General features: G+C 38.2%; 1 protein-coding gene across 5 annotated transcripts in view; it reads right to left on the bottom strand.

The window, feature by feature from the left end:
* EPHA5 (EPH receptor A5) overlaps positions 1 to 19,630 on the bottom strand; it is a 326,273-nt gene extending 306,643 nt beyond the window's left edge. For all 5 annotated transcript variants that reach the window (XM_055085948.1, XM_024132021.1, XM_024132023.1 and 2 more), the window contains exon 1: positions 19,450 to 19,630. In XM_055085948.1, the coding sequence (XP_054941923.1) occupies positions 19,450 to 19,630 (181 nt within the window). The remainder of the gene's footprint in view (positions 1 to 19,449) is intronic.
* Between the last annotated feature and the right edge of the window lie 5,426 nt (positions 19,631 to 25,056).

Genomic DNA, 25,056 nt, shown 5'->3' with positions numbered 1-25,056 from the left:
GCCGCTCCGCGGCATGTGGGATCTTCCCGGACCGGGGCACGAACCCGTGTCCCCTGCATCGGCAGGTGGACTCTCAACTACTGCACCACCAGGGAAGCCCGCTGTGCCATAACTTTTAACTTGGAAAATTTCCTAACTGGTTTCTCAGTAGAGAGGCATGATCCCTGAAAATGTCTACAACACACTGCACACAGAAAGACCTTTCTAAGCCACCAATGTGGTCACGTCACCTCCCTACTTCAAACGTTGTAGTTGTGTCTTGTTTTTGTTTTGTTTTGTTTTGCGGTACGCGGGCCTTTCACTGTTGTGGCCTCTCCCGTTGCGGAGCACAGGCTCCGGACGCGCAAGCTCAGCGGCCACGGCTCACGGGCCCAGCCGCTCCGCGGCATGTGGGATCTTCCCGGACCGGGGCACGAACCCGTGTCCCCTGCATCGGCAGGTGGACTCTCAACTACTGCACCACCAGGGAAGCCCGCTGTGCCATAACTTTTAACTTGGAAAATTTCCTAACTGGTTTCTCAGTAGAGAGGCATGATCCCTGAAAATGTCTACAACACACTGCACACAGAAAGACCTTTCTAAGCCACCAATGTGGTCACGTCACCTCCCTACTTCAAACGTTGTAGTTGTGTCTTGTTTTTGTTTTGTTTTGTTTTGCGGTACGCGGGCCTCTCACTGTTGTGGCCTCTCCCGTTGCGGAGCACAGGCTCCGGACGCGCAAGCTCAGCGGCCACGGCTCACGGGCCCAGCCGCTCCGCGGCACGTGGGATCTTCCCGGACCGGGGCACGAACCCGTGTCCCCTGCATCGGCAGGCGGACTCTCAACCACTGCGCCACCAGGGAAGCCTGTGTCTTGTTTTCAATATAAGTTCTTCCAGAAAAATTGGTCTCTATTTTCTTCTCCAGTTTCATTCAGGCTCTTCCCTCCTTCTTTTTCCACAATTTAGCAATGCTGAATTTATCTCAGTTCCAATTATGTGGTCTTAACTATTGTTTCAGTTCTGTCCAATGAGCTGTGAAGGTGATCTGCAAAGGAAAGGAGTTTTTATGAAGAAAACAGTAGAAAAGGAAACTCCTGGATGCCTTGAAAGTTGCTGGGTATGAGTATATTTCCTGGAACTGATGCAGCCATCTAGAGCAAATAAGGAGAATCAGCAGGAGAGCAAAGCTTATAGATTAGGGTTGGCCGAGTGAAGGGATGAGAAGTATCTGATTCCCAATTATATCACAGAGTTGCTAATCCACCTAAATTTGAAACTTGCCTCTCTTAGGACTTCCTGTTATATGGGAAATAATCAGATTTGTTGCTTAATCCAATGGGAAGTGATTTGCTGTTATTTGCAGAGGAAGACATCCTAACAGATACAACTGCTAAGTGGCAGAATTTGAAGGCAGACTTTAGTCTCTCTTATGCCAGAAGTCTGTTCTTCTTCTATCATGTCTCAATACTTCCCATTTAAAGATATTTGACTTAAAGAATTCCAATGACATTTCAAATTGAGTTACTTACACCATCATCTTAGTTATCTTTGAAGTGATAAGTAATATCAAAGATAGATGATTTTTGTTGTCTCTTTCAATCTTATTACTCTCATTGTTGACTATGAGCAATAACCACTGCCTTTAATTGTTTGTTTCAAAATACATTCACCTCTGCTCATTTTGTTCTTTTTGTCTCTCTTTTTTCATTTCGTTACAAAATATTTTTCATCATCATAAACAAAGAAGTTTTCGCCACTGCTCTTTGAAAAGTAAACAGTAGCATAGTCATACTATGAAGCATACAACTCTGAAGAAAGCAAAAATCAATCAGAAATGTATGCTAAAGATTTTGAATTGTTAGTATACTCTAAAATTGTAAACTCATGGAGATGGCAAAGAGGGACTGAGAATTTGTATCCACTGGTTAGTCTACACAGAGTGTTTAGGCAAAGGTAACTCTGAAATCTACTGAGCGAAATTATGACTAATGAGCAGTCTGCTCCTCACAGGACACAAAGCATGAAAAGAGCAAAAACATGGTTTTCATGGCTACCTTGTCAGGTGTGGTAACCAAACTTGTCTAGTTTTACATATTGTTTTTATTCTAAAAAGAAAAGTCAAAATTAGATGACATAATGGGCTTGAAAATTGTCATATTACAGAATATGCTCACTCAATTCCTGTTCACCACTCTACAATGTATGTAGATAGTATATGAAGCTCTTCCTTGCAAAACAGTGCAAATCCTCAACATTTGACATAAATGTGCACATTCACAATTCACTTTGAGAATAGTTCACTGCACAGAGGATATTCATCAGTCCTATGGTTCTGGTTTGCTACTGTGTGAGCTTGTGGAAGTGATTTTACTTTGAGGGCCTCAATTCTCATATTTGTAATGTCAGTGATTAAGACTAATAAAATTATGTGTATCTGTAGTTAATAAACATTATATCACTTAATCCTAACAATGATCCTTTGGTATGTTATTTTCCCCACTTTACAGATAAGGAAATTGAGGTTGAGAAAAGCTCAACACGGCAGCGGTCTAAGGTCATGGAGCTGATAAGCACAAAACCAGAATCGAAATCCAAGTCTATCTAACTCCAAAGCTCTTTCTCTTGCTTCTATATCACACTTGCCCCAATATCAGACTTACTGAATCCAAAGGTTCCCTCCTTTGAAACTCTTAATTTCTACATATCAAGGAGTTTTACTAAATCAATGAATTTTGAATAACATGTTACAGAAGCCAGCGTCTCCCATAATGATCTAGTAGTACTCTATATAAAATGGAAATCCTCAGATCTATTAATCTAAACAGAGCAGATACTAGTTTTTCCTGAAGAAATCAAAATTTAGTATCAAATTTCCAACAGTAAGTTACAAGATCTCAGAAAGCAAAAGGGTAACTCTTATTTTTTTATTTTATTATTCATTATGCTTTAATAAGCATGCTAACTGGGGCAAAAAAGGGTATAAGTTTGTCAAAATATACTTTGTCCTTAGATGTCAAAAAGCACATAAAAATAGAATGGAAAATGTATGCAAAGCTGATTCTTCATTTGGAATGAATCCTTACCCCAGTCCCTAATTACCCCTAATGTTTGATTGAAATATACCAAACTGCAAAACAACCTATATAATAATTAGCTTTCCAGCCTTCAGGGTAGGATAAAATGATGATTAGATCTGAACATGCACTAAAACAGACAGAAACTTGCACAATTTCACAGTCTGTATTTTAAGGTGATGGTATTTCCAAAAAAGCACAAACAACTGTGTGGCCCAGTAGCCCTTATTGTGAAATGAGAAGTGACCCAAATTTCTGCTAGCAACTTCAGTCATTATCCCATGTCAGTCTTGTGGCTTAATTAAAACTGAATTCTGATGTAAATGCTACAGAATAGCTTTGTTATCTAAAATGGAAAAAATATATATATATTACAAGAAATCCTTGGATAACCATTTGTCATCAAAAGCTAGTCAAAATATAAAGCAATACTGACAGAAGTATAAATAAATATTGTGCCCAATAATTTAAGGTGGCTGAACATCAACATTTTAGTACCCAGCTCTAATTATCCATTTCAAAATAGCTAGCAAGTTCATGACAGCAGCAAAGTAATTTTTAAGTCATTTTTTAGAAATACAATAAATTATGTATCTTTATAAGGTATAAGATTGATGCTCTAGTAGCAATCATTTTTGCCTAGTTAACCTGGTACCTAAAATATATTTTTGGTCAAAATATAACCCCACTAGTTGGCTACTTCTCCTTTTACAATGTGTATAAAGGAAAAGAAAAAAAAAAGAAAATAAAGTAAAATAAAACAAGATAAAATAAAATAATTTTCTCTTTTCAGTGGTATTGTATCAGATGCTATTTTATGCCCATTAATTAGTAACATCTTTTCTCCTTCCTTCATATCAGAATCTCACTTGTGTTTAGAGGGGCAATGTGCCCAGCACCAGACAATGCTTCATAACTGGCCTTACCAAATAATGATCATTATGTTTCTATAATCTTAGCCTCCACTGAACTGGGGGCCCTTGTTACATAGGTCTGAAATCTCCTTGTCAGCTTCTGGGAAAGTTTTGCTGTCCTAGCTGAAGGAATAGTGCAGCTGACATGATTCTTGGCTCTTCTCTTTCCCTTCTTCTTATTCTGAACTGGATGTGATGCTTCGAGATGCATCAGCCTTCTTGCAACCATGAGGCAATAGGCTTGAAAGTAAGGCCAAAAAAGTCACAGAGATTCCTATCCTGACATCATTAAGCCACTGAACCCAAACTACCAGATATCTACTCTGAAACTTCTTTCTCAAACATTTTTTTAACCCCTCTACATTGTAAGTCACTGTTGGATAGTTTTTCTATTATCTTCAACCTAATAAATTATATGTAATACAAATAGTATATAAAAAGGAGAAAGTCTAGCTCACTGCTTTAACTTCTATTAAAGTTCTATGGACACCTGCAGTGAATGAGCATTCATTCGTTCCACAAATGTTTATTAAGCATCTACTTAAGTACCAAGAATTGTTCTAGGCCTTGGGGATGCATCAGTGCATAAAATAGGAAGTATCCTGCTGATTGTTCAACCTTCCAATTGCTTAGCTCTAAGAGTAGACATCTGCTTGAATTTGCATGACCTGTGAAATAATCCTTCTGTGTCCCCCAAGTCAGACTCTCTTAGGGTATAATTATCTGAATTAACATTTGACACTCAGGGATCTATGGGAACACATTCAAAATGAAGATAATATTATTTAGGAATATAAAGGGGAAATATTAATCAAAGCATACACTTTGAGGATCAGTTCTGATATCAATGGCTCTATCTTTGACTACATATCAAACCATAGTTAGAATAATTTTGGACTTAGAATAATTTGTTTTTACAATTCTCTAACATTTTGTATGTCCTTATTGTACATAGTGTTATCTGATAATAATATACATTACCTTTAGCCTTAGCACATTTTCATATTCTCCTTTTTGAGATTAATAATAAAGCATTTATATAGTTTTTTTATATAGATATATATATGTATCTGTACTTTTAGAATATATATTCTAAAAGTACAGATTCCCAGGTTCTAAACTTACAGATTTCCACAGGACTTGCTTTAATGAATTTTGACTCAGTGAGTATAGGAGGCTCCAGGCATGGTATATTTAACTATGTTTTGAGGTTGGCTCTGATGAGTGCCTCTGGGTTAGGAACCACTGGTTCAAAGTAAACTTTACTAGATATTATAATTTATTTTTTAGCTAGATTGTTACAAAGCTACAAGTCAGCATCATAGCACACGGATCTTCTATACAACATTCCTTTTATATTTTAACACAGTGGTTTTCACACTGAGCCCACAATGGCCCCTGTGGTTCTAAAGAGATATCTTAGAGGCACAAGCAGTTGAAGGGAGCAAGGAGGTAAAGACAGAGCCAGGAAGCCCAATAACTCTGTTGTTATCTGCTTCATGTATTGGGCTTCGACAGTGATGAGAGGAATGAGAGGTTCTGAAACTTAAAAAAAAGAGAAATTTGAAAACCATTTTTAACATTTTGTCCTTGGCTTTCAACAGTGACTTACATAAGAACCTATTAGCTGGTCACAGTGTTGTTTGTGTCTGAACAATGCCATGAATAATAATTCTTGCCAATTTTCATAATATACAAAACTGATTTTCATCTAATAGGTTCTGACAGGTTTTCTGCCAGGAAATGAGAACTGTGTAAATCAAAGCTTATAGTTAAGTTTTCTATTCAATTGCTTTAGCATTAATGATAGTGAGATTTTCTTGATATAAATTTTCCATGTCCCCATATACTTTGCTTATATTATTCTTATATTAATTGATTTTCTTATAAAACATGTGGTTTTGTAACAAAACATGATTCCTTCCTGAACAATTGTATATGTAAATAAAATACAAATCGTAATACTTAAGTACATTTAAATAAATATAATCTCTAGATAGTGGGTGCAACCAAGAGCTTCTGCATCAAACACACCTGGTTCCTATCCTATCAATTTATTTGTTGTGCAACTCAGTGCAATTTACTTAATTTCTCCCCAGCCCCATCTCCCACTAGTAAACTGAAATAATATCCAGCTCACAGGGTTATTGTGAGAATTAAAGGAGATTATGTGGTAATAGTTTTCAGAGCAGTTATCACTATTATCCCTCCCATCTAGAAGAAAAAATTCAGTTCAAAGAATTCTTAGCTCAGTAGAATACAATATTAACCCACTGACACTTCTTATATATTTGTTAGAATTTTTAGGGTAAATAAAAATATGTTCAAAAGGGATAGTTAATTAAATATACTAACCAGACACCGGGTAGAATTAAACACACTAACCAGACATTAACCAAGCTATACTTAAAAAGCCATTCATCATTACATTTTAAACTTTATTCTTTATAAATCTATTTTTTAATGTTATTCTGTTCACATGGTTGATGATATCCATTTTCCTGCTCCTTTCCCTGCATTATTAAGAATCCCTACCAAGTTGTAAATCTAAAGTGCTTCATAAAGTAAGTGACAGTCTAAATTATCCAGGAAATCTAGAACAAATGAAGGAGTAAATCCACCCCCTCCCCAGAAATTTAAACCATTAAGAAACAGATGTTTGTTTTTTTGTTTTTTTTTTTAAGAAACAGATGTTTTATACTAATTGTTTTTCTAGAGATAAAGTTAAGTCATGCTTAAAACAGAAAAAAGTATTTTATGTTGGCTGATTGTGGCTCAAGTCAGGAATTCTGACAACTTATCATAAGAAAGAGGGGGAAAAACAGTAGTTGATTAAATCACAAAAAGATAGTGACCACAGGATATATCCTATTTATTTCCTAGTGGTTTGGCAAACTTCAGTAGAACTTTCCTCTCATTGATAATTTTGGTAAATCTAAAATAAAGTATTTTACTGCCAAATTTCTTGGTATTAATTTGTTTTGGTGGGCAAATCATACACTCTTTTAGTTGGCAAAATCTCCGTTTAGAAGAGACTCCATAATACCAGAGATTCTAAACTCTATTAGTTATGAATTTAGGACAAAAGCTACATAGGCTCTACCAGGAAAAACAGTAATGTGAGACTCGGTGTGTTTAAAAGCAGAAACAAAACAAGTTACTTAATATAACTTATTCCTTAAAAGTAAATTTACAGGGCATAACATACTTCACTGATACATACGGAGTATCAGGTATTGGGGTTACAGACAGGCAAAGCTTTCTTCATACTGATGCATTTGGTAAATGCAAAAGCAGAAAACCTGCCAGTTTTCTTGGAATCAACATGCTTTAGTTGGCAAATCATACTAAATAACTCTTAGTAGGGATGTCTCAGTTCAGAAGAGAGCTTTTTCTCTGGTTAACCTTTACTTTTTACGGTGATTTCTATTCTTATCAAATATCAGAAATGTATAAACAAGGGAAAACTTGATTCCAGCCCAGCGTGATATGCTACACACGGAAAAAGAATGGCACAGAATATTGGGAAAATTGGGGAGGGCTCTTACCCTGTATAACTTAGGCATAAAGATCAAGGTAACCTAGGTGTAGGAAGGAGCTGAGGGTTTCCTATTGAGCACCCAGAATCCAACTGTGCTGAGAGCAGGGCTCCCCCACAGAAGCATGGAGTGCAGGGACGGACGTGGAGGGAAGCAGCAGGAGAGGTGGGCCAGGAGCAAATCACTGAGTGCTTTGTACTCAGGCTCAAGGAATTTAGATTTTATCCTGAGGGCACTAGAGAGCCATTGAAGGGTTTACCCAGGGAGTAAACAAGGTCTGCTTGAGCAACTGAACTGAAGTCAAGTGCTTTTCTTGTGATATTTCCATACACAATAAATATTAGACAGTACTCACTAACTAATGTGGAAAATTAGACCCTGCTAAAAGTCAGAGTGCCAACCCACACTACTTTTTAGCACGTGGACTATTTAACACTTATATAATGCTTTTTGTGTACCAGAACTTTTACAAAACACTTTATTGATATGAACCTAATCTTTACAACCCCGAACTGTATAAATATTCCCATTTTACAAAAAAGAATGCATAGACACAAGGAGGTTTTCTAGCTTTCAGGTTTTTCAAGTTCACACAACTCTAAGTGGTTCAGCCAGACCCCAGAGCCTGTGCTCTTACCACTCTGCCTCACCGCCTCCTAAAGTGGAATGCTGATTCTGCAATCATGAGACTTTGGCTGTGAAACCAGTTCTGATTTTTTTACTAGACCAAATTTTCTTGTTTCAGTTCCTTTGTTTATAGCAATGATTTGTCTAATCTACCCTATAGGTTTTTATGAGATTCTCGTGGAATAAGGTAGGTTAGCACATTTTGTAAACTACAAAGCATTTTAATAACATAAACTACCTAAAATTGATTATAAAATATTTAATATTGCCATGTATATAAAGAGAAAAAAAAGCACCCAAGAAGTTGCCTTGGATAGGAGACTAAAGGTGAATACATTTTCCACTCAACCCACTGAACGTTTCAGTACCTTCACTTGTTACAAAAAGTAGTGTTGCCTAAAAATTATAATGTCATGAGTTTAAGGCAAAACTTTATCTCAAAACTGCCCTCTCTTTCCAACAGAGCAAGGTGTAGTGATCAGTCACAAACAGCACTTCGCCAGGAGAGTTTCTGAACGGGATTACAGGTATACACAGCTAGGTCTAGGGTGTAGCCTGGGCTAGAGATTGAGAATTGGGCTGCTTATACATGAAAGTAACAGAAAACAATTTAAAAACTAAAAAATACATGGCCTAAAATTAAAAAGACATAATGTGGAGGAAGAGATCTTGCCTTGTGGCTAGTGGGCAATGAAGAGGGGAGCTGTCAACATGGGGGTCAATCGGTGTATAAAAGCCCAATGACAAGAAGCGGATCAAGTATTTAGTAAGAAGGAAAAAACAAAAAAAATAGAGGTATGAGTGAACATGAGAACAAATATCTTCAGGACTCCACATGAATTTTTGTATGCATTTTAACCGTACTTCCCACTGTCTGTGGAATGAGCCATTATTTGGATGGTGAGGGCAAGAGTGACTGTGGACATCTGAAGGACTTTAGTCAACAGTCTCCCCTTGTATAGAAGAGTTGAAAAGAGCAGTGCTGGAGTCAAACTGCCTGGGCTTGAATGCAGATTTCTACCACTTTTGGATGTGTAACCTTGAGCAAGTTATTTAACTGTTCTCTGCCTCAGTTTCCTCATGTGTAAAATAGGAATAATAATAATAATACATATTTCCTAGGCTTGTTTTGAGGAAAATGAATCAGTATACATGTAAACCACTTAATGTTTGGCACACGGTATATCAATAATGAATGTTAGTTATAATTATTGTATACAGGTGGGTGTACTCATGCACGCAGATACACACATACATTTCACAAGCAGGTCTAAATACAATACATTCTAAACTTCCTTATAACTGTTTATGTTACCTACATAAAAAAGATAAGCTTTCACAGAATTGTATTAAAACCTTTCTAAAAATATAAAAGCTCAGTTATATTTCCAAGTAATATTTTAAAATCTGAATATAACTGAGCAGATGAGAAAATCGTATACTTTAAACCAAAACAGAGGTGTCGAAATATAGTGTCAGACATATGTTTCAGGAAACTTCTAAGGATTTAATTCTCCCTATTATCCACTTTCACAGCACCATAAAGGTCATTTAAATATATATAGTATATATTATATTAAATACACATATATAAGACTTACTATGCCAGTACTAAATATCCAAAACATTTGAAATATCTCTTGATATGTTTTGTGGCTAATAAGAAACTTCTGACCCCTCCTTGGGGCATAATGAGATAAAAGGCAACATTTACAACCCATGATCCTTCTACTGATGATTTTCCCTTTATTTCCTAATCAAATCCCAGTATTCAATATTAAATAATTAGGAAACCAGCTAGAAAATAGGACAACATCACGTGGTTGATTTTTATCTTTGATTGCTCTACGGAAAATTTGCATATGCAATTCTTTTTGTTAGATTATTTTCCTGTCCCAGCTTCCCTTTGATCATCCAATGCAAGGAAGACAATAACCTGTGATTCTGAAAGCTTATCTCAAATATCCTACATTTGGTAGTGGGGAAACCCCAGGGACTAATATTTGTTGGATACCTGTTTTGCTCTAGGAATTTTACTAAGCAACATACATACTCTACACATTATTTTATTTTCACAATGCTATGAGTGTGTGTTAACACTTAATTTTAACTACGTGGAATCTGAGGTGGATGGGTCAAGAACACATCACTCATACATAGCAGGGCTCACTTCATGGTCTTTACATGTTCCCATTTTGCACAACCCAGTGAGAGGCAGTTATCGCAAAGTTAATTAAAATTAAGCTACAGGGCCCTCAATGACATGGGTCACTTCCATGCCACTAAGGCACCAGCAAAGTGTTCACTAAGTCCGTATTTCTGCTACACTTGCAAAACTAAAATATTTTTGTACTCCTTTCCTTGAGGACGATTCCTCACATAGTGTAAACTTAAATCCACAAAACTGCCTTGTATCCTACTCCTTACCTGGCAAGAGAAGCATTAACATACATGGACTTTGCCGAGCTCTAACCAGCCACACTCCCACAACTTACATATGCTCACCAATTAGAAAATTATCTCATTTTGATTGTTCTCCACAACAATTATGTGAAGTAGTACCATGCTACAGATACATGAACTGAGGCTAAAAAAATAACACAGTGAGTGTCCACAGAATTCAGAGATAGTAAATGATGGAGATTAGAAAAAAGGAAACAAAACAAAACAGAAACAAAAAAAACTCCACAAGATACAAAAAAACAGAAACACAAAACAAAACAAGACTACTTTCTTTTTGAATTTCAAAGCCATAAGTTTGGATTTTTTTTCTTTTCTCTTATTTTTCTGTAATTCCATACCAGAAATCCTTTCCCTGCTTCGTTTCGCAGGCTTGAATCAAAAAACAGTGGCTCCAAATCTCCAAGATTAAATGGTTCTGTTGTTTTCATTGCTCCTACCCCCAACTTCCAGAAAAATCATATATGATGGTTTGAAAGTAGATATGGTTAAAATCCTTCAGACTCAACAGTTCCCAAGTATTTTTTTTTTTTTTTTTTTTTTTTTTTTGGTACGCGGGCCTCTCACTGTTGTGGCCTCTACCGTCGAGGAGCACAGGCTCTGGACGCACAGGCTCGGTGGCCATGGCTCACGGGCCCAGCCGCTCCGCGGCACGTGGGATCTTCCCGGAGCGGGGCACGAACCCGCGTCCCTTGCATCAGCAGGCGGATTCTCAGCCACTGTGCCACCAGGGAAGCCCCCTAAGTATTTTCTACTTTTCTCAGAAGGCTGGTTGTACCACTTTTAGGAGAAGCGTGACAGCATCACTATACTGCCTAGACTGTAGGAAGAAGACAGACCACTGTCATCTTCCACAAAAAAGGGCAGTCGAATCACCTGTCCAGCTAGCAGCACAGAGGCCAGGGCTGTGCGTGAAAGCTACAACTTGGCTCAGAGAGAGCGTGCCTGCTGCGGACTGCTGAGCTGAACCGGTGCCAGCCGGACCTACCTGCTGAGTTTGTCTTTCCACAGAAGTCATTAACAAGCATCCTGGAACTGGAAGGGACAGCCAGTGCAAAGTAAATAAGTGAGTTATCTTGTAAGAAACACAAAACTGACAGAGATACCTTAAACTCTTGTACTTCTGACTTAAGAATCAAGTAAAAAATATATAACTTTGTTTGCTACAATCTACTCTTTACCGTTAAGGACTGGGTCCCATGATTTATTTAACAGAAGACTATATTGTCTGATCACCCCAATACTTCCTTGGAGGCAGGATGTATGGATGAGCTCTTACAGGCATGGATGAGCTCTTACCTTCTTATCTTGCTTTGACTTTGCATACACGGAGTATCTGATAGGGGAGGGGGGAAGAAGGAAGAAGGGGAAGAGAGAGAAAACGAGGGGTAAAGGGGAAATGAGATGTGGCAGATGAAAATAAGAGTGTGAAATTATCATAAGAGAAAAAAGACACTACCCATTTCTGAGTAAAAGAACAGACTGTATTTTCTCTAAATCGTCCAATACTGAGCCAGAAACATGTTTCCAAGTAGGAACATTTTCTCACAAAGCATATGCAAAATATTTCAACCCTCCGGTTTTGGCTCTTTGATTATTATTATTATTTTATTTGTACCAGATCATTTACTTAACAGAGTTACGAGCCCAGTTTAGTTAGAACTGAAGACGTGTGTGATGGATGGAGAAGATAGCCTGGGCAATAGTCCAGCAACTATAACAGAATTAGACTCATCACAGACACTTTAATCCCAATTATTTAATCTGAGAGGTATCTAACGCCACAAGTATTTGTCATGACTGAAGAAAACTGTACAACTTACAGAGAAATAAAAGAAAAAAGAACTAAATGGATGAAATAAAATGAACTAAAGAGTTATTTTTTTCCATTAGGCTGGCATTTAAATTTTCAGAGTCAGTAAAACAAATTTAAAATTAGAATGTGTGTGTGTGCTAGTATGGTATTTTTTAACAATATAAAAAATAAAACCCAAGCGCTTTTATTAATATCAAGTTCATAGTGATACCATCATGACATCTCTCCCCACTCTTTCTCCCAGCTTCACCACAACCTTAACACACAACCCAAAACGTGTCCATGTGCACAAACACAATCCTCAGGCCAAGTTCCTGCACTCTGCTTAATAAATGCACAGCAATTAAAGCCATGAATACTTAATCACTGGAAGATACAGAGGAAAGAATGCATGACCTAGGGTCAACTTCTGATCAACAAAGTTTTGTATGTTACCCAATAGTTTAAGAAATAGTTTAAATGATATTAATAAAGTACTACATAAACTGATCAGGAACTAAAGGCTGTAGAACCTACAGGGGAAAAAGAAAAGAGCTAAAATAATGCTTTAAGAACAGAGCTTACTAGGTTTTCTTTAACTGAATACATTATCAACGAGATTCTAAAGACAAAACACATACTTTTTTTAGAGGATTTTTCGGCATTCTTTAAATGGTAGAAATGACTCCTTATGGTTTCTTTAAATTGCTAAAGATTAAAAAAAAACTTTAAAAATTATACCCACATAAAATGGCAGCTAGTAATAATAAAAGTCATCATGCTAAACCACAGAGTTTTCAAAAGCTCCAAGTGATGCAACTACTAAATTACAGTTTTATTTTATAACTTTGTAACACCTAGAATTCTCATTAGAGATACTCGATGACAAGTTTGAACTTTTAGAAAAAAAAAAAAGCCAGACCATAAAGTCCCACACATTTCACCAGACACAATTTAAATTATTATGTACCTTACAGCGTTTTTTTTCTTATTTATTTATTTTTTGATTTATACTAACATTATATAGGCTAAGAAAATTTTAAGATGGTAATGAAATAAGTTAAAAGTTAATTTAAAAACCTATTTTTCATGAGATTTGTTGATTAGAATTACGTTTTAAGTCATTCAATTAAGTGTTTTCTATTGCCATTTTAATATGAATTTTAAATTACAGCCATCTCTATTTTATGGGATTAGAATGAGTAAAATGAATAAATCCTATACATGTGAAATCTACAGTGTCAATAGAAAAATGTAAATTCCAATCAAGTTTTAATACTTAAGAATACCTGTACCACTACCTATTTGTAATTTGATTTATAAATGGCTATTTCATAGTACAATTTACGGCATCAGTAAGCCTAGTATTTTGGTGAAAAGTTCTTTATTACAACACCTTGCATATGTTACCAAATGTATTCTAAAAAATGAAATGTTGTCCAAAATTTGGATTTAAAATTCTTAAACATTTTTGCTTGTTCAAAAGTAAATTTTTGTCTTGTTCAAACACTTTAAAATCTATTTCATTAACTCTGAATAAACAAATGTCTGGAAAGGCAGAAACTAAAACAGGAAAAGTAAATATATGATAAAGGGAGACTCCTTAAGCAGTCATGCTGTTTTGGAAGTTAAAAACCAAATACCTAAAAACAGATCATTTACATTTTGATTTAAACATTTTCAATGGAACCAATAATTCAGACAAGATTTTCACAGTGAATAACTATCAAATCTTCCAGTTTTCTAACTGCTATATAATATAATAATAACATAATGCTTTGAAAAATGTTATGAATAGATCAGAGAATCTCCACTTATTCATTTCCTATATCAAATATATCTTACTGAATAACCTATTTTATTATTTCAAAGTTATGTATTACTAAACTTTTTGTAAAAAACATGAACTATTTAAATCTGTGTTTACAAAGCGTTTAGAACTTATTTTATTTTTTAGTGACTTTTGTATACATTCATAGAAACGTAAGTGTATCATTTAGTCTGCGATAGAACATATGATACATTTTTAATGTCAATTAAAAATACCATTAGGTGTGTTTATGTATACAATAGACTAGGATAACTCCTTTGAAGAAATCACTATCTAACCAACAGATTATATACATTTTGACAAAATAACTAAATATGTATTTACCCAGTAGAGCATGCCAGCAGGAACTATTCTGCTCTATAGATAAATACATACTCACCAGAGATATTAGAACAGAAAGAATCATTGAGTCTCTAAGATAACAATTTACATTTTTAGCTCTCATATTGATTTCATAGTTAAAAGTCACTGTTTCTGGAAAGAAAACAAAAGGACAAATACTGCAATCAATTTTTAGTGATTCATAAGCAAGGCTGAATATTCAAACATCAGTTAATTTTGATGTTTTATGAAAACTATTGTAAAAGTATTTTAAGATTGTTAAAAATGCCATAATCATATTTGAATAATCAGATACCTCTGCTGACTTAAGTTCATGTTATTCATTAGTAAAATGAAATATATCTGCTAATTTAAATTGAAAAAATAAAGTATAAAGAATTATCATTACTTTTACAGTAGTTATTTCTTCAAGATATTAACAACACATTTTTCTTTTTAAAAAAAGTTGTGTGACTCGTAAAAGGAAAAATAACTATAGTTAGTTAACATAATCAGGCACATTATATCCTATTTTTACAGTCAAAGGTAAAAAGGTTTCTTCCAAATGAAAGAGAAATAAATTGGTCACTCAAGCAAATACATAAAAAAGCACACCAAACAAAGGAGATTTAAATGGTCAAGTCAATAAACAAAAATGTAGTGAAAATAACTAAAGCATAGTCATTTTCTCAGCGGTAGCAACACTGAATAAAGTCTAATATTTAATTAAATAGACTAGGGCTGTTTTGTCTGTAAATAGCTATATCATCTCATTTTTATATTTCATGTAGAAATACTCTAAATGGTCACATTTTGTAAAGCAGAGTATTAATAATACAAATAATGGCAAGTAATACATTTCTAAGAATAAAAAATGAATATTTTCCCATACCAATTATATCCTATGTGAACTTACATAAAGAATTAATAATATTTACAAGTGACAATATTATAATAAGAATATTTTCAATCAAAGGAGAACTATCCATTAGAAATGCAGAAATTGTTCAACCTCTTCCCAGCCCTAAATGAGGAAATGAAATTCTCTTACATGTCACCCTGACACCCAAGAAGATCTTTGTCTACCTCAAAAAAAAGGCTTACAATTTTAAGACCCAACCCTCTGCTCCCCATTCATGGTTTATAAAGCAAAAAGCCTAAACTCCTCATGGTGTCTTCCTAGTTCCAACAATCTATGATTCAAACAGGGGTAATGGCTCTCTTTTTTTCTTCAGTAGCGTCCTGGTGAGGGAATAATTTCACTGTCCTTTTTCTGTGGGGTCCTGCCTCTTTATCTAAAAGGAAATGAATTACAACCAGATGACAAGGCCACACAACAAAGCCATTTGGTTTTACAAATCTATTATGTCTGTCATCCAATCATTTTATGGGCCTGGTCCTATTATAAACCAAGAAAAATCCTAAAATAAACTTTCTTCCTTTTCTTTCTTTCCACTGAAAACATTTACAATTTTAGAATTGTTTTTCAAACAGTTTAGCTCCCCAGTTTTTCCCCTCATGTGGTGTTTTTTTTCTCCCTCAGAGTCCCTCCATTCCACTTTCTCCAACATACAAAACATTCAGAGACAAGAAACTGGACTTTTCAAATACAAACTGCTGACAACTGTCAGAAGCACTTTACTGGGACATTACTGACTGTAGCTCAATGAATTAAGCTTGATTCACTGCGGGTGAATCATTTTCAACGCATAGCTGTTCAGCAGTAATTGGCCAAGAATCCCTACTGCGAAAAGCACTTGTCAAATAATGCTTGTTTACAAATATATCTCCAGACAGCAAAAAGTGGCAGTTACTGAATAAGTTCAGGGCCACCTCCAATATTCATAACAGTGGACATGCTCCCTTTACTTATTAAATCTATTAAAATTTTCACTTGTTGATACACTTGCTAACATTTGTCCTGCCTGATGAGTCTTAGACAATTTTTTTTGCTTTATATATGCCTTGGAATTATTTTACATAAAAGTCTTGTATATTACACTGTAGTTCAAAGGTTTCTTCCACATGTTATTTTTGCCTAATGTGTGTAATAAGACAACTAAAGATATATTTACATTATCCTAGAATTCAGGCTAAAGAGTAAATTTTCCTCTTTTTGTCTATTATCCAATGTATTCTAAAATTCATTTCATATCAGTCCAAGATTCTACACACATATTTGACTTTTTCTGTTCAATTCTGCTTATTTATGTCTACCAAACTTAAATTTTAAACATGATTGGAATACCAATTATAAATGTAAACTCACATTTATTTCTATCTGCCTTGAAATTTTTTTTCTCACATAATGGGAGCATTCATATCATACACATATATAATGTATATACACACTATAGTCTGAGAAATCACTAAGCATCTATAGCTTGCAGAAAGCAAAGTATAGGAGAGCAAGTTATTAATGGAGTCAGCGCATACATAAAATCTTTCTGCCCCTGATCTTCCAAAGTTCCTCCAAAAACAATCAAAAACAAACTTAAAATCTCCAATCTGAATCTTTAAATAAATAAACAAACTGACTTCTGTTATAAATACCTTATATTCTTGTTCTTTGAATTAGAAGAGCAGTATCATGGAGAAACAAAAAGAAGAGAACATAAATATTAAAGGTCTGGGATGACACTAATGGAAAGATGGAAACTGTTGGGCAGAGACAGGATGAATGAGAGGAAGTGTGTGTGTGTGTGTGTGTGTGTGTGTGTAAATATTATTTCTAGTTATGTAAAATAATGAAGTCACAAAATGTACCCCAAACAACAGACACGCTTTTCCTTTTAGCGTCTTCAGAACACTGGCTGGTAAAGTACCGCTCATTGTTGGTTAGACCTCGGCAATCCCCATCTCACTGAAGCCCAAGTTTTGCTGTGTGTACCACTAGCTGGGGTAAGGACAACACAATCTGTGGGTGTTAAGTCTGTAATATCGGCCAGTCTACCTTCCACAAGACTCCAGCTCCGCTTACAATAGGAGACCGATGCTATTTGCTTGCGTCTCTCCATCTCATTTTGCCTCTTTCTCCCCGCACAGTCTCGACCCTTGTTTCCATTTAGTGCCACCTTCCTTGAGATTTCATTTCTTCCATTCTCTAACCAAGAGCTACTACTCCCTTACATCTCTACATAAGCCCCTTCCCCATCATACCTGGAAAAAAATTTTAAAAAACTGAAACATAAAGGAACACACGAAAGGATAAATTATATTACTACTACTATTACTCTTTAAATCCAAACCAGGATGCCCCTTTTGGTGGAATAAGACAGTTAATGAAAGGACTCCTAACCCTGTCATAATCCTCCGGACTTCTGACATAATGAATCTAACATGAGATGTCAATAAAAGGACTACGACTTCAGAAAACACTTTCTCAACTTTGTCGGGAAGGTAAAAAATGCAGACTGCTTGTGTTAATCATGGGAGAGTTTAGGTAGGTAAATGGATAGGTAGATAGATCGATCTACATGTAATCCTTAAATCAGATTTTAAAAAAATAAATGTAGGGGTTAAAGAGAGAAATTCATGGGGTGGGGTGAGGAGTCTCGATCTGCCCTGCTTTTCACACGGTTCCTAGGGAGCTGGCAGCACTCCCAAACCAGCACAGCGGCTTCTCCTACAGCCAAGACCCAACCCGTGCAAGTCACGAGGACACGCAAGACTCGGCCGCTGCTGCTTCATCTTTCCGGTCCGGCATCCCCTGCCCCACCAGTGGAAGGAAAATTTTAAGGATCTGTGCCTCACTCGAGGCATCCGGAGCCCCAAATAGAAACCCCAGCCTTGCAGCCAAGAGGGTAGGGTTTTCGATGTGTTCGTGAAGGAGCTGACCGATATGAGATGCTGCCCCCCCCCCACCCCCCCACCATTGGGTTGTGCCCTTAAGCTCGGTCCCGGCGTGTAAGAGGATCCAGCGCGGTAGAGCGGACCCGGAGGCCGAGGGCGGCGGGCCGAGGGGCTGAGCAGAGCTCGGAGAGCCGCGAACGCCGCGCAGGTGCCACTCCCGCACCGACCCTACTCTCCCGGTGCAAGGCCGGGACAGTCTTCTAGGTCCGGAGCGCAGGATTGGGGGTGGGGAGGAGAGTGGGGACTCGAGGATCCGGAGCGGGGCTTTTCTTTCACGGAAACATGGGAAGACCTGACCCGGTGGGTGCCAGTAGCGCCTTCCTGGAGGCGACATTCCCCTCCCCCCCTAACCCTCCGCCTCCCGCGGCGTCCCACCTTCCCGCCTTCTTCCAATTTCGCCTCAGCGTGATTACGAGACCCCCAAAGTAAGCGACACCAGCACAGTGTGGAGCGCCTTCCTTCCTTCGTCATCCCCCTCCCTCGAGAAATAAAAGCTCTTACCACCCACCCCAGAATAGCAGCGGGTGATGCCCTAAATAACAGCTCCCAGAAGGCACTCCCCTCTCCCCCAAATAAAAGCATCCAGCTACCCGCACTGCGTTTCCCATCCCCGGCCTCAAACAACGGTTTCGAAAAGCCCCACCGCTCCCGAGATCCCTGCCACTGCTTTTCAAACAGTTCCCACTCTTTCAAGCCCGAAATGTCACTTCCCCACGCGCTTCAAGTGAGACCCAGCCGCACCCAGCCTCCGGGCGCGGGTCTCGGAGCCCTCTTTCTTCCTGGCTTCCAACTTCCCAGCCCCCCCCCCGCCAAGCAGCCTGTGTCCACAGGCAGGTTCCGCGCCCAGCACTCCGCAGCTAATGTCTAACAATGCAAGCAGAGACCGCGGGATGAGGGCGAAAAGGCTAGCGAAAGCGGACGACAAATGTTAGTTCGAGAGGAGGGGTGCAATTTCATCCGCGGCAGCCGCGTCCAGCGCGCCCGGACCCGCGCTTCCAGGCCCCGCCTCGCCCCTCCGCCCCTGGTCGCCGCGGTCCCCACCCCCACCGCTCTACCTTCGTTGCTGGGGCTGGCCAGGAGGGTCCGGAGCGCGGCGCACAGGAGAAGGCAAGTCCAGAGGGGAGCCCTGCGAGGTGCGGAGTAGCAGCCGGCCAGAGACGCGGGGGTGCTGGGGAGGTCGTCGCCGCCGCCCGGGGGCCGCCGGCGTCCCGCACTCCGGGGCCCCGAGCCCCGCATCTTCTCTTCGCCGCCGCCGCCGCCGCCGCTGTCCCGCGCCGCTCAGTCCACGGCTCCCGCCTCGCGGAGGGGGCGAGAGAGGCTCGCGCTTCCTCCTCGCTCCCGGTGGGCTCCTTCGCCTTCTGGCTCGTCCAAATGCAGGAACCAGGGATCCTCTGAGACTGCTGAAGTTTGCTCCCGGCTCCCTACTCCCTCTTCTACACTGGGGTTAAATGAAATACTAGTTACGGTTGATAGTGCAGTTCGGGACCGGACTCAAGGGTGTCGAGAAGGTCCCGCGTCCTGTTCTTTACCTCTTTAGACTTTTAAGGATGGGGGTCTTTTAAATGCCACTGGGGGAGAGATAAAGGCTCCTTTTCAGTCTTCAGGGCTGAAATGGACGAAGGTAAGGAAGACAAGGCATCTTAAGAAGAAATCTTCAATAAAAAGAGGAGAAAAAAGCAGGGTGGCTAAGGAGAAAGGAAGAGGAGTTGGGAAAATATAGGGTGGGGAAAATACGAGAGAGGGGAGCGGAGGAAAAGACCCAGAGTTCAAAGAGGCCGGCACAAGGAAAGCTGCGGGCTGAGCCCTGACGAGGGAAGGAGTAACGGCGGCTAGTGGGCAAGAGCGCGGAGCCCTGCGGCGGCGGCGGCGGCCCGGAGCTGCGGCGGTTCCCGGTGCTCGGGGAGGAGGCGGTGTGTGCGCCGCTGAGCAGGCGAGCTCGGAACTGCACCGCCACGGCGCGCTCCTGCTGAGTCTGGAGCTCCGTGGTCTCCTCTGCCTGCCCGCTCTGCGCCTCCCACCCTCCTCCCTCCTCCTCTTCCCGGCTCCCCCCGCCCTCTGCTGCTCGCAGCCTCGCCAGTGAGAATCTACTGTAAGTGTGAGTTGCTTAGACGAAGTCACACACCCACGGAGGGAAGTAACCAGGAGGCTGCCGTGGTGAGTGTTGCCTAGCGGTCTCCGGGAAAGGCGCGTCTTTCTCCGAGGATAATTGGGGCGAAGAATTCTCCTGAAGACGCCTGCGAAGACCCGGGCTCCCGGGAAGCTGAAGGGAAATCAGACCTAGTTCAGCAGCAAGCCCTTAGAGGAGCGGGTCCCTTGTTTGGCATATTGCCTGCTGCCCATCACAGGCTTGTGGCATCAACAACCTTGCCGTCACATAGCCAAGCATTCGTAGGCTGTGCTAGTCCGTGGCTAGTTTCTTAAATACCCTTATCGCTCACTGCTACTGACCCTTTCTATTCTTCCAATATTTTGGCGGCTGGAATGAAATAATTAGTCAACATTTTCTTCAAAGTAAATGGTAGAATTTCTAAATATAGAAACGGTAGCTATGATTGCGATTTCAGGAAGTCAAAGAATTTGGCAATTGAGAATTGTGGTGTTCCAGTTACTTTAAGATGTGATGATTTAATTAACTAATTTCACTGATGGAACGTTTTATACTTTAGAAATTATATGATATGCAGATATATGAAATTAATTCCAGTGAAATTAATTTCAGGATTTTTTTTTTTTTTTTTTGGGTATGCTAGCCCCCCACTGCTGTGGCCTCTCCCGTTGCGGAGCGCAGGCTCCGGACGCACAGGCTCAACGGCCATGGCCCACGGGCCCAGCCGCTCCGCAGCATGTGATATCTTCCCGGACCGGGGCACGAACCCGTGTCCCCTGCATCGGCAGGCGGACTCTCAACCACTGCGCCACCAGGGAAGCCCTCAGGATATTTTTAATTAAATTCCTTTTAATGTCTTGTGTTCTGCTGCATTGAGAGACACAAATAATTAAGAAAAACGGTTTAAAACAATTAACTTTCCATGTTTCACCCCTATTATGTCTTCCCTTGCCTTATTATTTTTTCCTCAATTTTCTCATTCATTTTTTAAAGAGATACATCTGAAGGGCAAGTTTTAGTATACTGGCATTAAAAAAAAAAAACTGCAGCTAAAGCATCTACCAAAAAGTGTGATTTTAGAAGAAAGGTATCTCATTTAATTTGCTGCAGAGTATCTACTGTGAAGATTGAGTTTACACTCACACCCAATAAAGTTGGTTCTGCTCACCAACTTTAATATTGAGAGCGCTGTTTGTCTTCACAATAAATTTCTCATAATCTTTAGCTGATGACATTTGTTTTTTGTTTAAATATTTGCAATAAAGATGAAAGAATAAAGCGGCAGTGATGCAATTTCATGAAGAGGTGGAAGCTCATCTTTGATTTTTTTTTTCCCTGAAATGTTTTGGCACCAGAAATCTAAAAGCAGCTTCTTTCTATTATAATGTGCTCCAAATGCATAAAGCAATTTAGAGGAATGGCAGTGAATCAGTCTCTCAGTTTGGCAAAAAGCCTCACAGTGAGATGAAAAGTTAAAATTTATGTTTCTATTTGAAGACCATTGAGAATGTAAGCTCCTCTGCCCAAATTTATACTTGAGTTACTTAAAAATATCTAAACAGATTATCAAGGAAGTTATCTAAAGCCTAGGAACACATAATAATGTTATGTATGAAACATAGGCAGTTTAATGGGACTTTGAGCTTGTTGTTTTATTTCTTTAGGCCTCAGTATCCTCATCAGTAAAAAGAGGGATTTGGAGAAGATGATCTTCAAGTTCTCGTCTCTTCCATATCCTTTGCATTTCTGTTACTACTCTGTTCATCTGTCTCCAGTTATTTACCTTTGACTGCAAAATTACCAAATTTCTTCAGGCTATCTTTAAAAGCCTTCTACTACAAATGGCTTAAACAAATTTTCTATTTTATTTTACACTAAAATTTTGAATTCAGTGTTACCTAAATTGTCTCATACCTCTCTGCTTTTACATCTGGCACACCACTCTACAGAAGTTCCACCACCCCCTAAAACTATTTAACATTTCCCCCACCCTATTCCCTCACACACATCTCTCTCATCTAAAACCCTACTCAGTGTCCAAGGAGAGTCAAGGATTCAAGACTGATTTTTCTCTTCCCAGAAAGAAGTGATTTGGTTCTCTTTCTCCAAGTATCCATAGCTTATGATTTATGTCAACCAACACAATGACAATATTTCCTGAGTGAAAAACTGGAACGAATGATCTAACTATAAGTACATATATATTGGTATAAAGACAGAATTTAAACTAGGTATGTCAAAGAAAACCTGGGACACTGTTCCTTATGGTGGGAATTATTCTACCTTCTCATTAAGGGACTGAGAATACAGAATGCAAAATCCTTTGTATTCTCCACCTTGCTATTCTCCATTTTTGTCATGGTTGTTAAATAGTATTTATTACATATCTTTGAAAGAATGAACTGTAAAATGAAGCCCCAGGGACAGCAATGAAAGTCATTCTTTGGTCTAATGAAGGTTAATCAGAGAAGACAATGAGGGTGATTTGGCTTTGGCCTCAATCTCAAAGGAAATCTTATATTTGACCATGTGTTGATTTCTTGGCATGGACATACTCTTAGCATACTTACATTGGATGATGGCATTGCATGAAAACTAGATTTGTCTTTTTCTGTCATACTACAGCTTTGCACAAGAAAGGCTACTATGTTTACATTTCTCACTGCTTGGGATAACTGCTGTGGCCTCAAAATGGTGAAAGTGGCTGGTGTCTCCCTAGATCTCTACTTGGTCTGGCTTTCGTACTAAGCTTTCATGAAGAAAAGATAAGAAGAATCACCTTGATATGACACGTTGAATGGTTACTACCCTATAAAAGGTATTATAGTTATGTTCAATGTATTAATAAACCTGAATATATCTTCACTGCATTCAAAGTAGAACAACAGAAGCAATTTTAATAAGCAGACTTCCTACTATTTACTGATGATTTGCTATGTATTAAGTATCATGTGATGTTTTACATCAATTATTTTATTTAATGTTGACACTCCAACCATCATGTCTGTGTAATTATTGGCTGCATATTGATGATGAGAAGACTGAGGAAATGAGGTAGGCACCCTGAGTAGTCCAACAGCTGGTAAGATGTGGAAATTTTAACCCATGGCACTGACTCTGTGTGAGAAAATTATAATGTAACAGAAGTAAAGAATAAATTTGATAACCAGTTGTTCAGGAAAAAAGAGCAGTACCCAGGAATTCTCCATTAATGGGAACAATTAATGGAAAAAAGTATTCCAATTTTCAGGTTTATTTAAATCTAAAAGGAATTAGCCAAATAATACAGTACAGGTCAGTTAAATAAATAGGAGAAAACAAGAAAGGAAGGATCCTAAATGAGCATTACATGGAGAAAAAGACTGTCTCATGTACACAAAAACATGTACACAATTTGTTTGTGTACAATGGAGACAATGGACCAAATCAAGAAAATAACAAAATTGAGGTGTGTGGACAGATAAACAGACAACACAAACAGATGGCAGGAAGCGCACGTAAACCATGGAAGAAAACACAAGCAACAGTGTCAGATAAATGAGCAGGAGAAAACCAGAAAGGAAGGATCCTAAACGAGCATTACACGGAGAAAAAGACTGTCTCATGTACACAAAAACATGTACCCGGTTTGTTTGTGTACAATGGAGACAATAGACCAAATCAAGAAAATAACAAAACTGGGGTGTGTGGACAGATAATCTTATCATAAACAGATGGCAGGAAGCTCACGTAAACCATGGAAGAAAACACAAGCAACAGTCTTTATAAAAATAATCTAAATAAAACTCCATAAAACAAAAATCATGTTTCCCTAAAATATTATGTAATCTTAGCAATTTTTTACATACTTGTTTTAAACAATTTTGTCACAGCTACATTCTTTCTTTGGGAGAATTTGGGAAAAACAAGAAGAAAGCAAAATTTAACCCATGGTAGATGTTACATTTGAAATTATAAGATACCCTAATGAAACAATAAGTACTCTAATGAAGTTACTTTTTCAGATCCATGATTTCCTGAAAAGAATACATATATGGTGATGTCAATTATTTTGATCCCAAAGGTAAAGATTCATTGAAATATATTTATATATATTAAATATATATCTAATATATAATATATAATATACATTTAATATATATAATATATATTAAAATATATAATTTTATAAAATTATAATATATATTAAAATATATTTAAGCAATCAATAGTAGCTCTTGAAGTTTACAACCAGATTAATGCTAATATATTCAATATTTTATATGTTGCATTTTAATTTAATTAACATAAACACAAAATTTCATTCATTATTTTATTTTTTTTTACATCTTTATTGGAGTATAATTGCTTTACAATGGTGTGTTAGTTTCTGCTTTACAGCAAAGTGAATCAGTTATACATACACATATGTTCCCATATGTCTACCCTCTTGCGTCTCCCTCCCTCCCACCCTCCCTATCCCACCCCTCTAGGTGGTCACAAACCACCTAGCTGATCTCCCTGTGCCATGCAGCTGCTTCCCACTAGCTATCCACCCTACATTTGGTAGTGTATA

The sequence above is a fragment of the Physeter macrocephalus genome, chromosome 7 (genome assembly GCF_002837175.3).
Source record: "Physeter macrocephalus isolate SW-GA chromosome 7, ASM283717v5, whole genome shotgun sequence".
Taxonomy (NCBI): domain Eukaryota; kingdom Metazoa; phylum Chordata; class Mammalia; order Artiodactyla; family Physeteridae; genus Physeter; species Physeter macrocephalus.
Note: the sequence above shows the minus strand (reverse complement) of the source record. Positions and strands in the feature narration are given on the sequence as shown.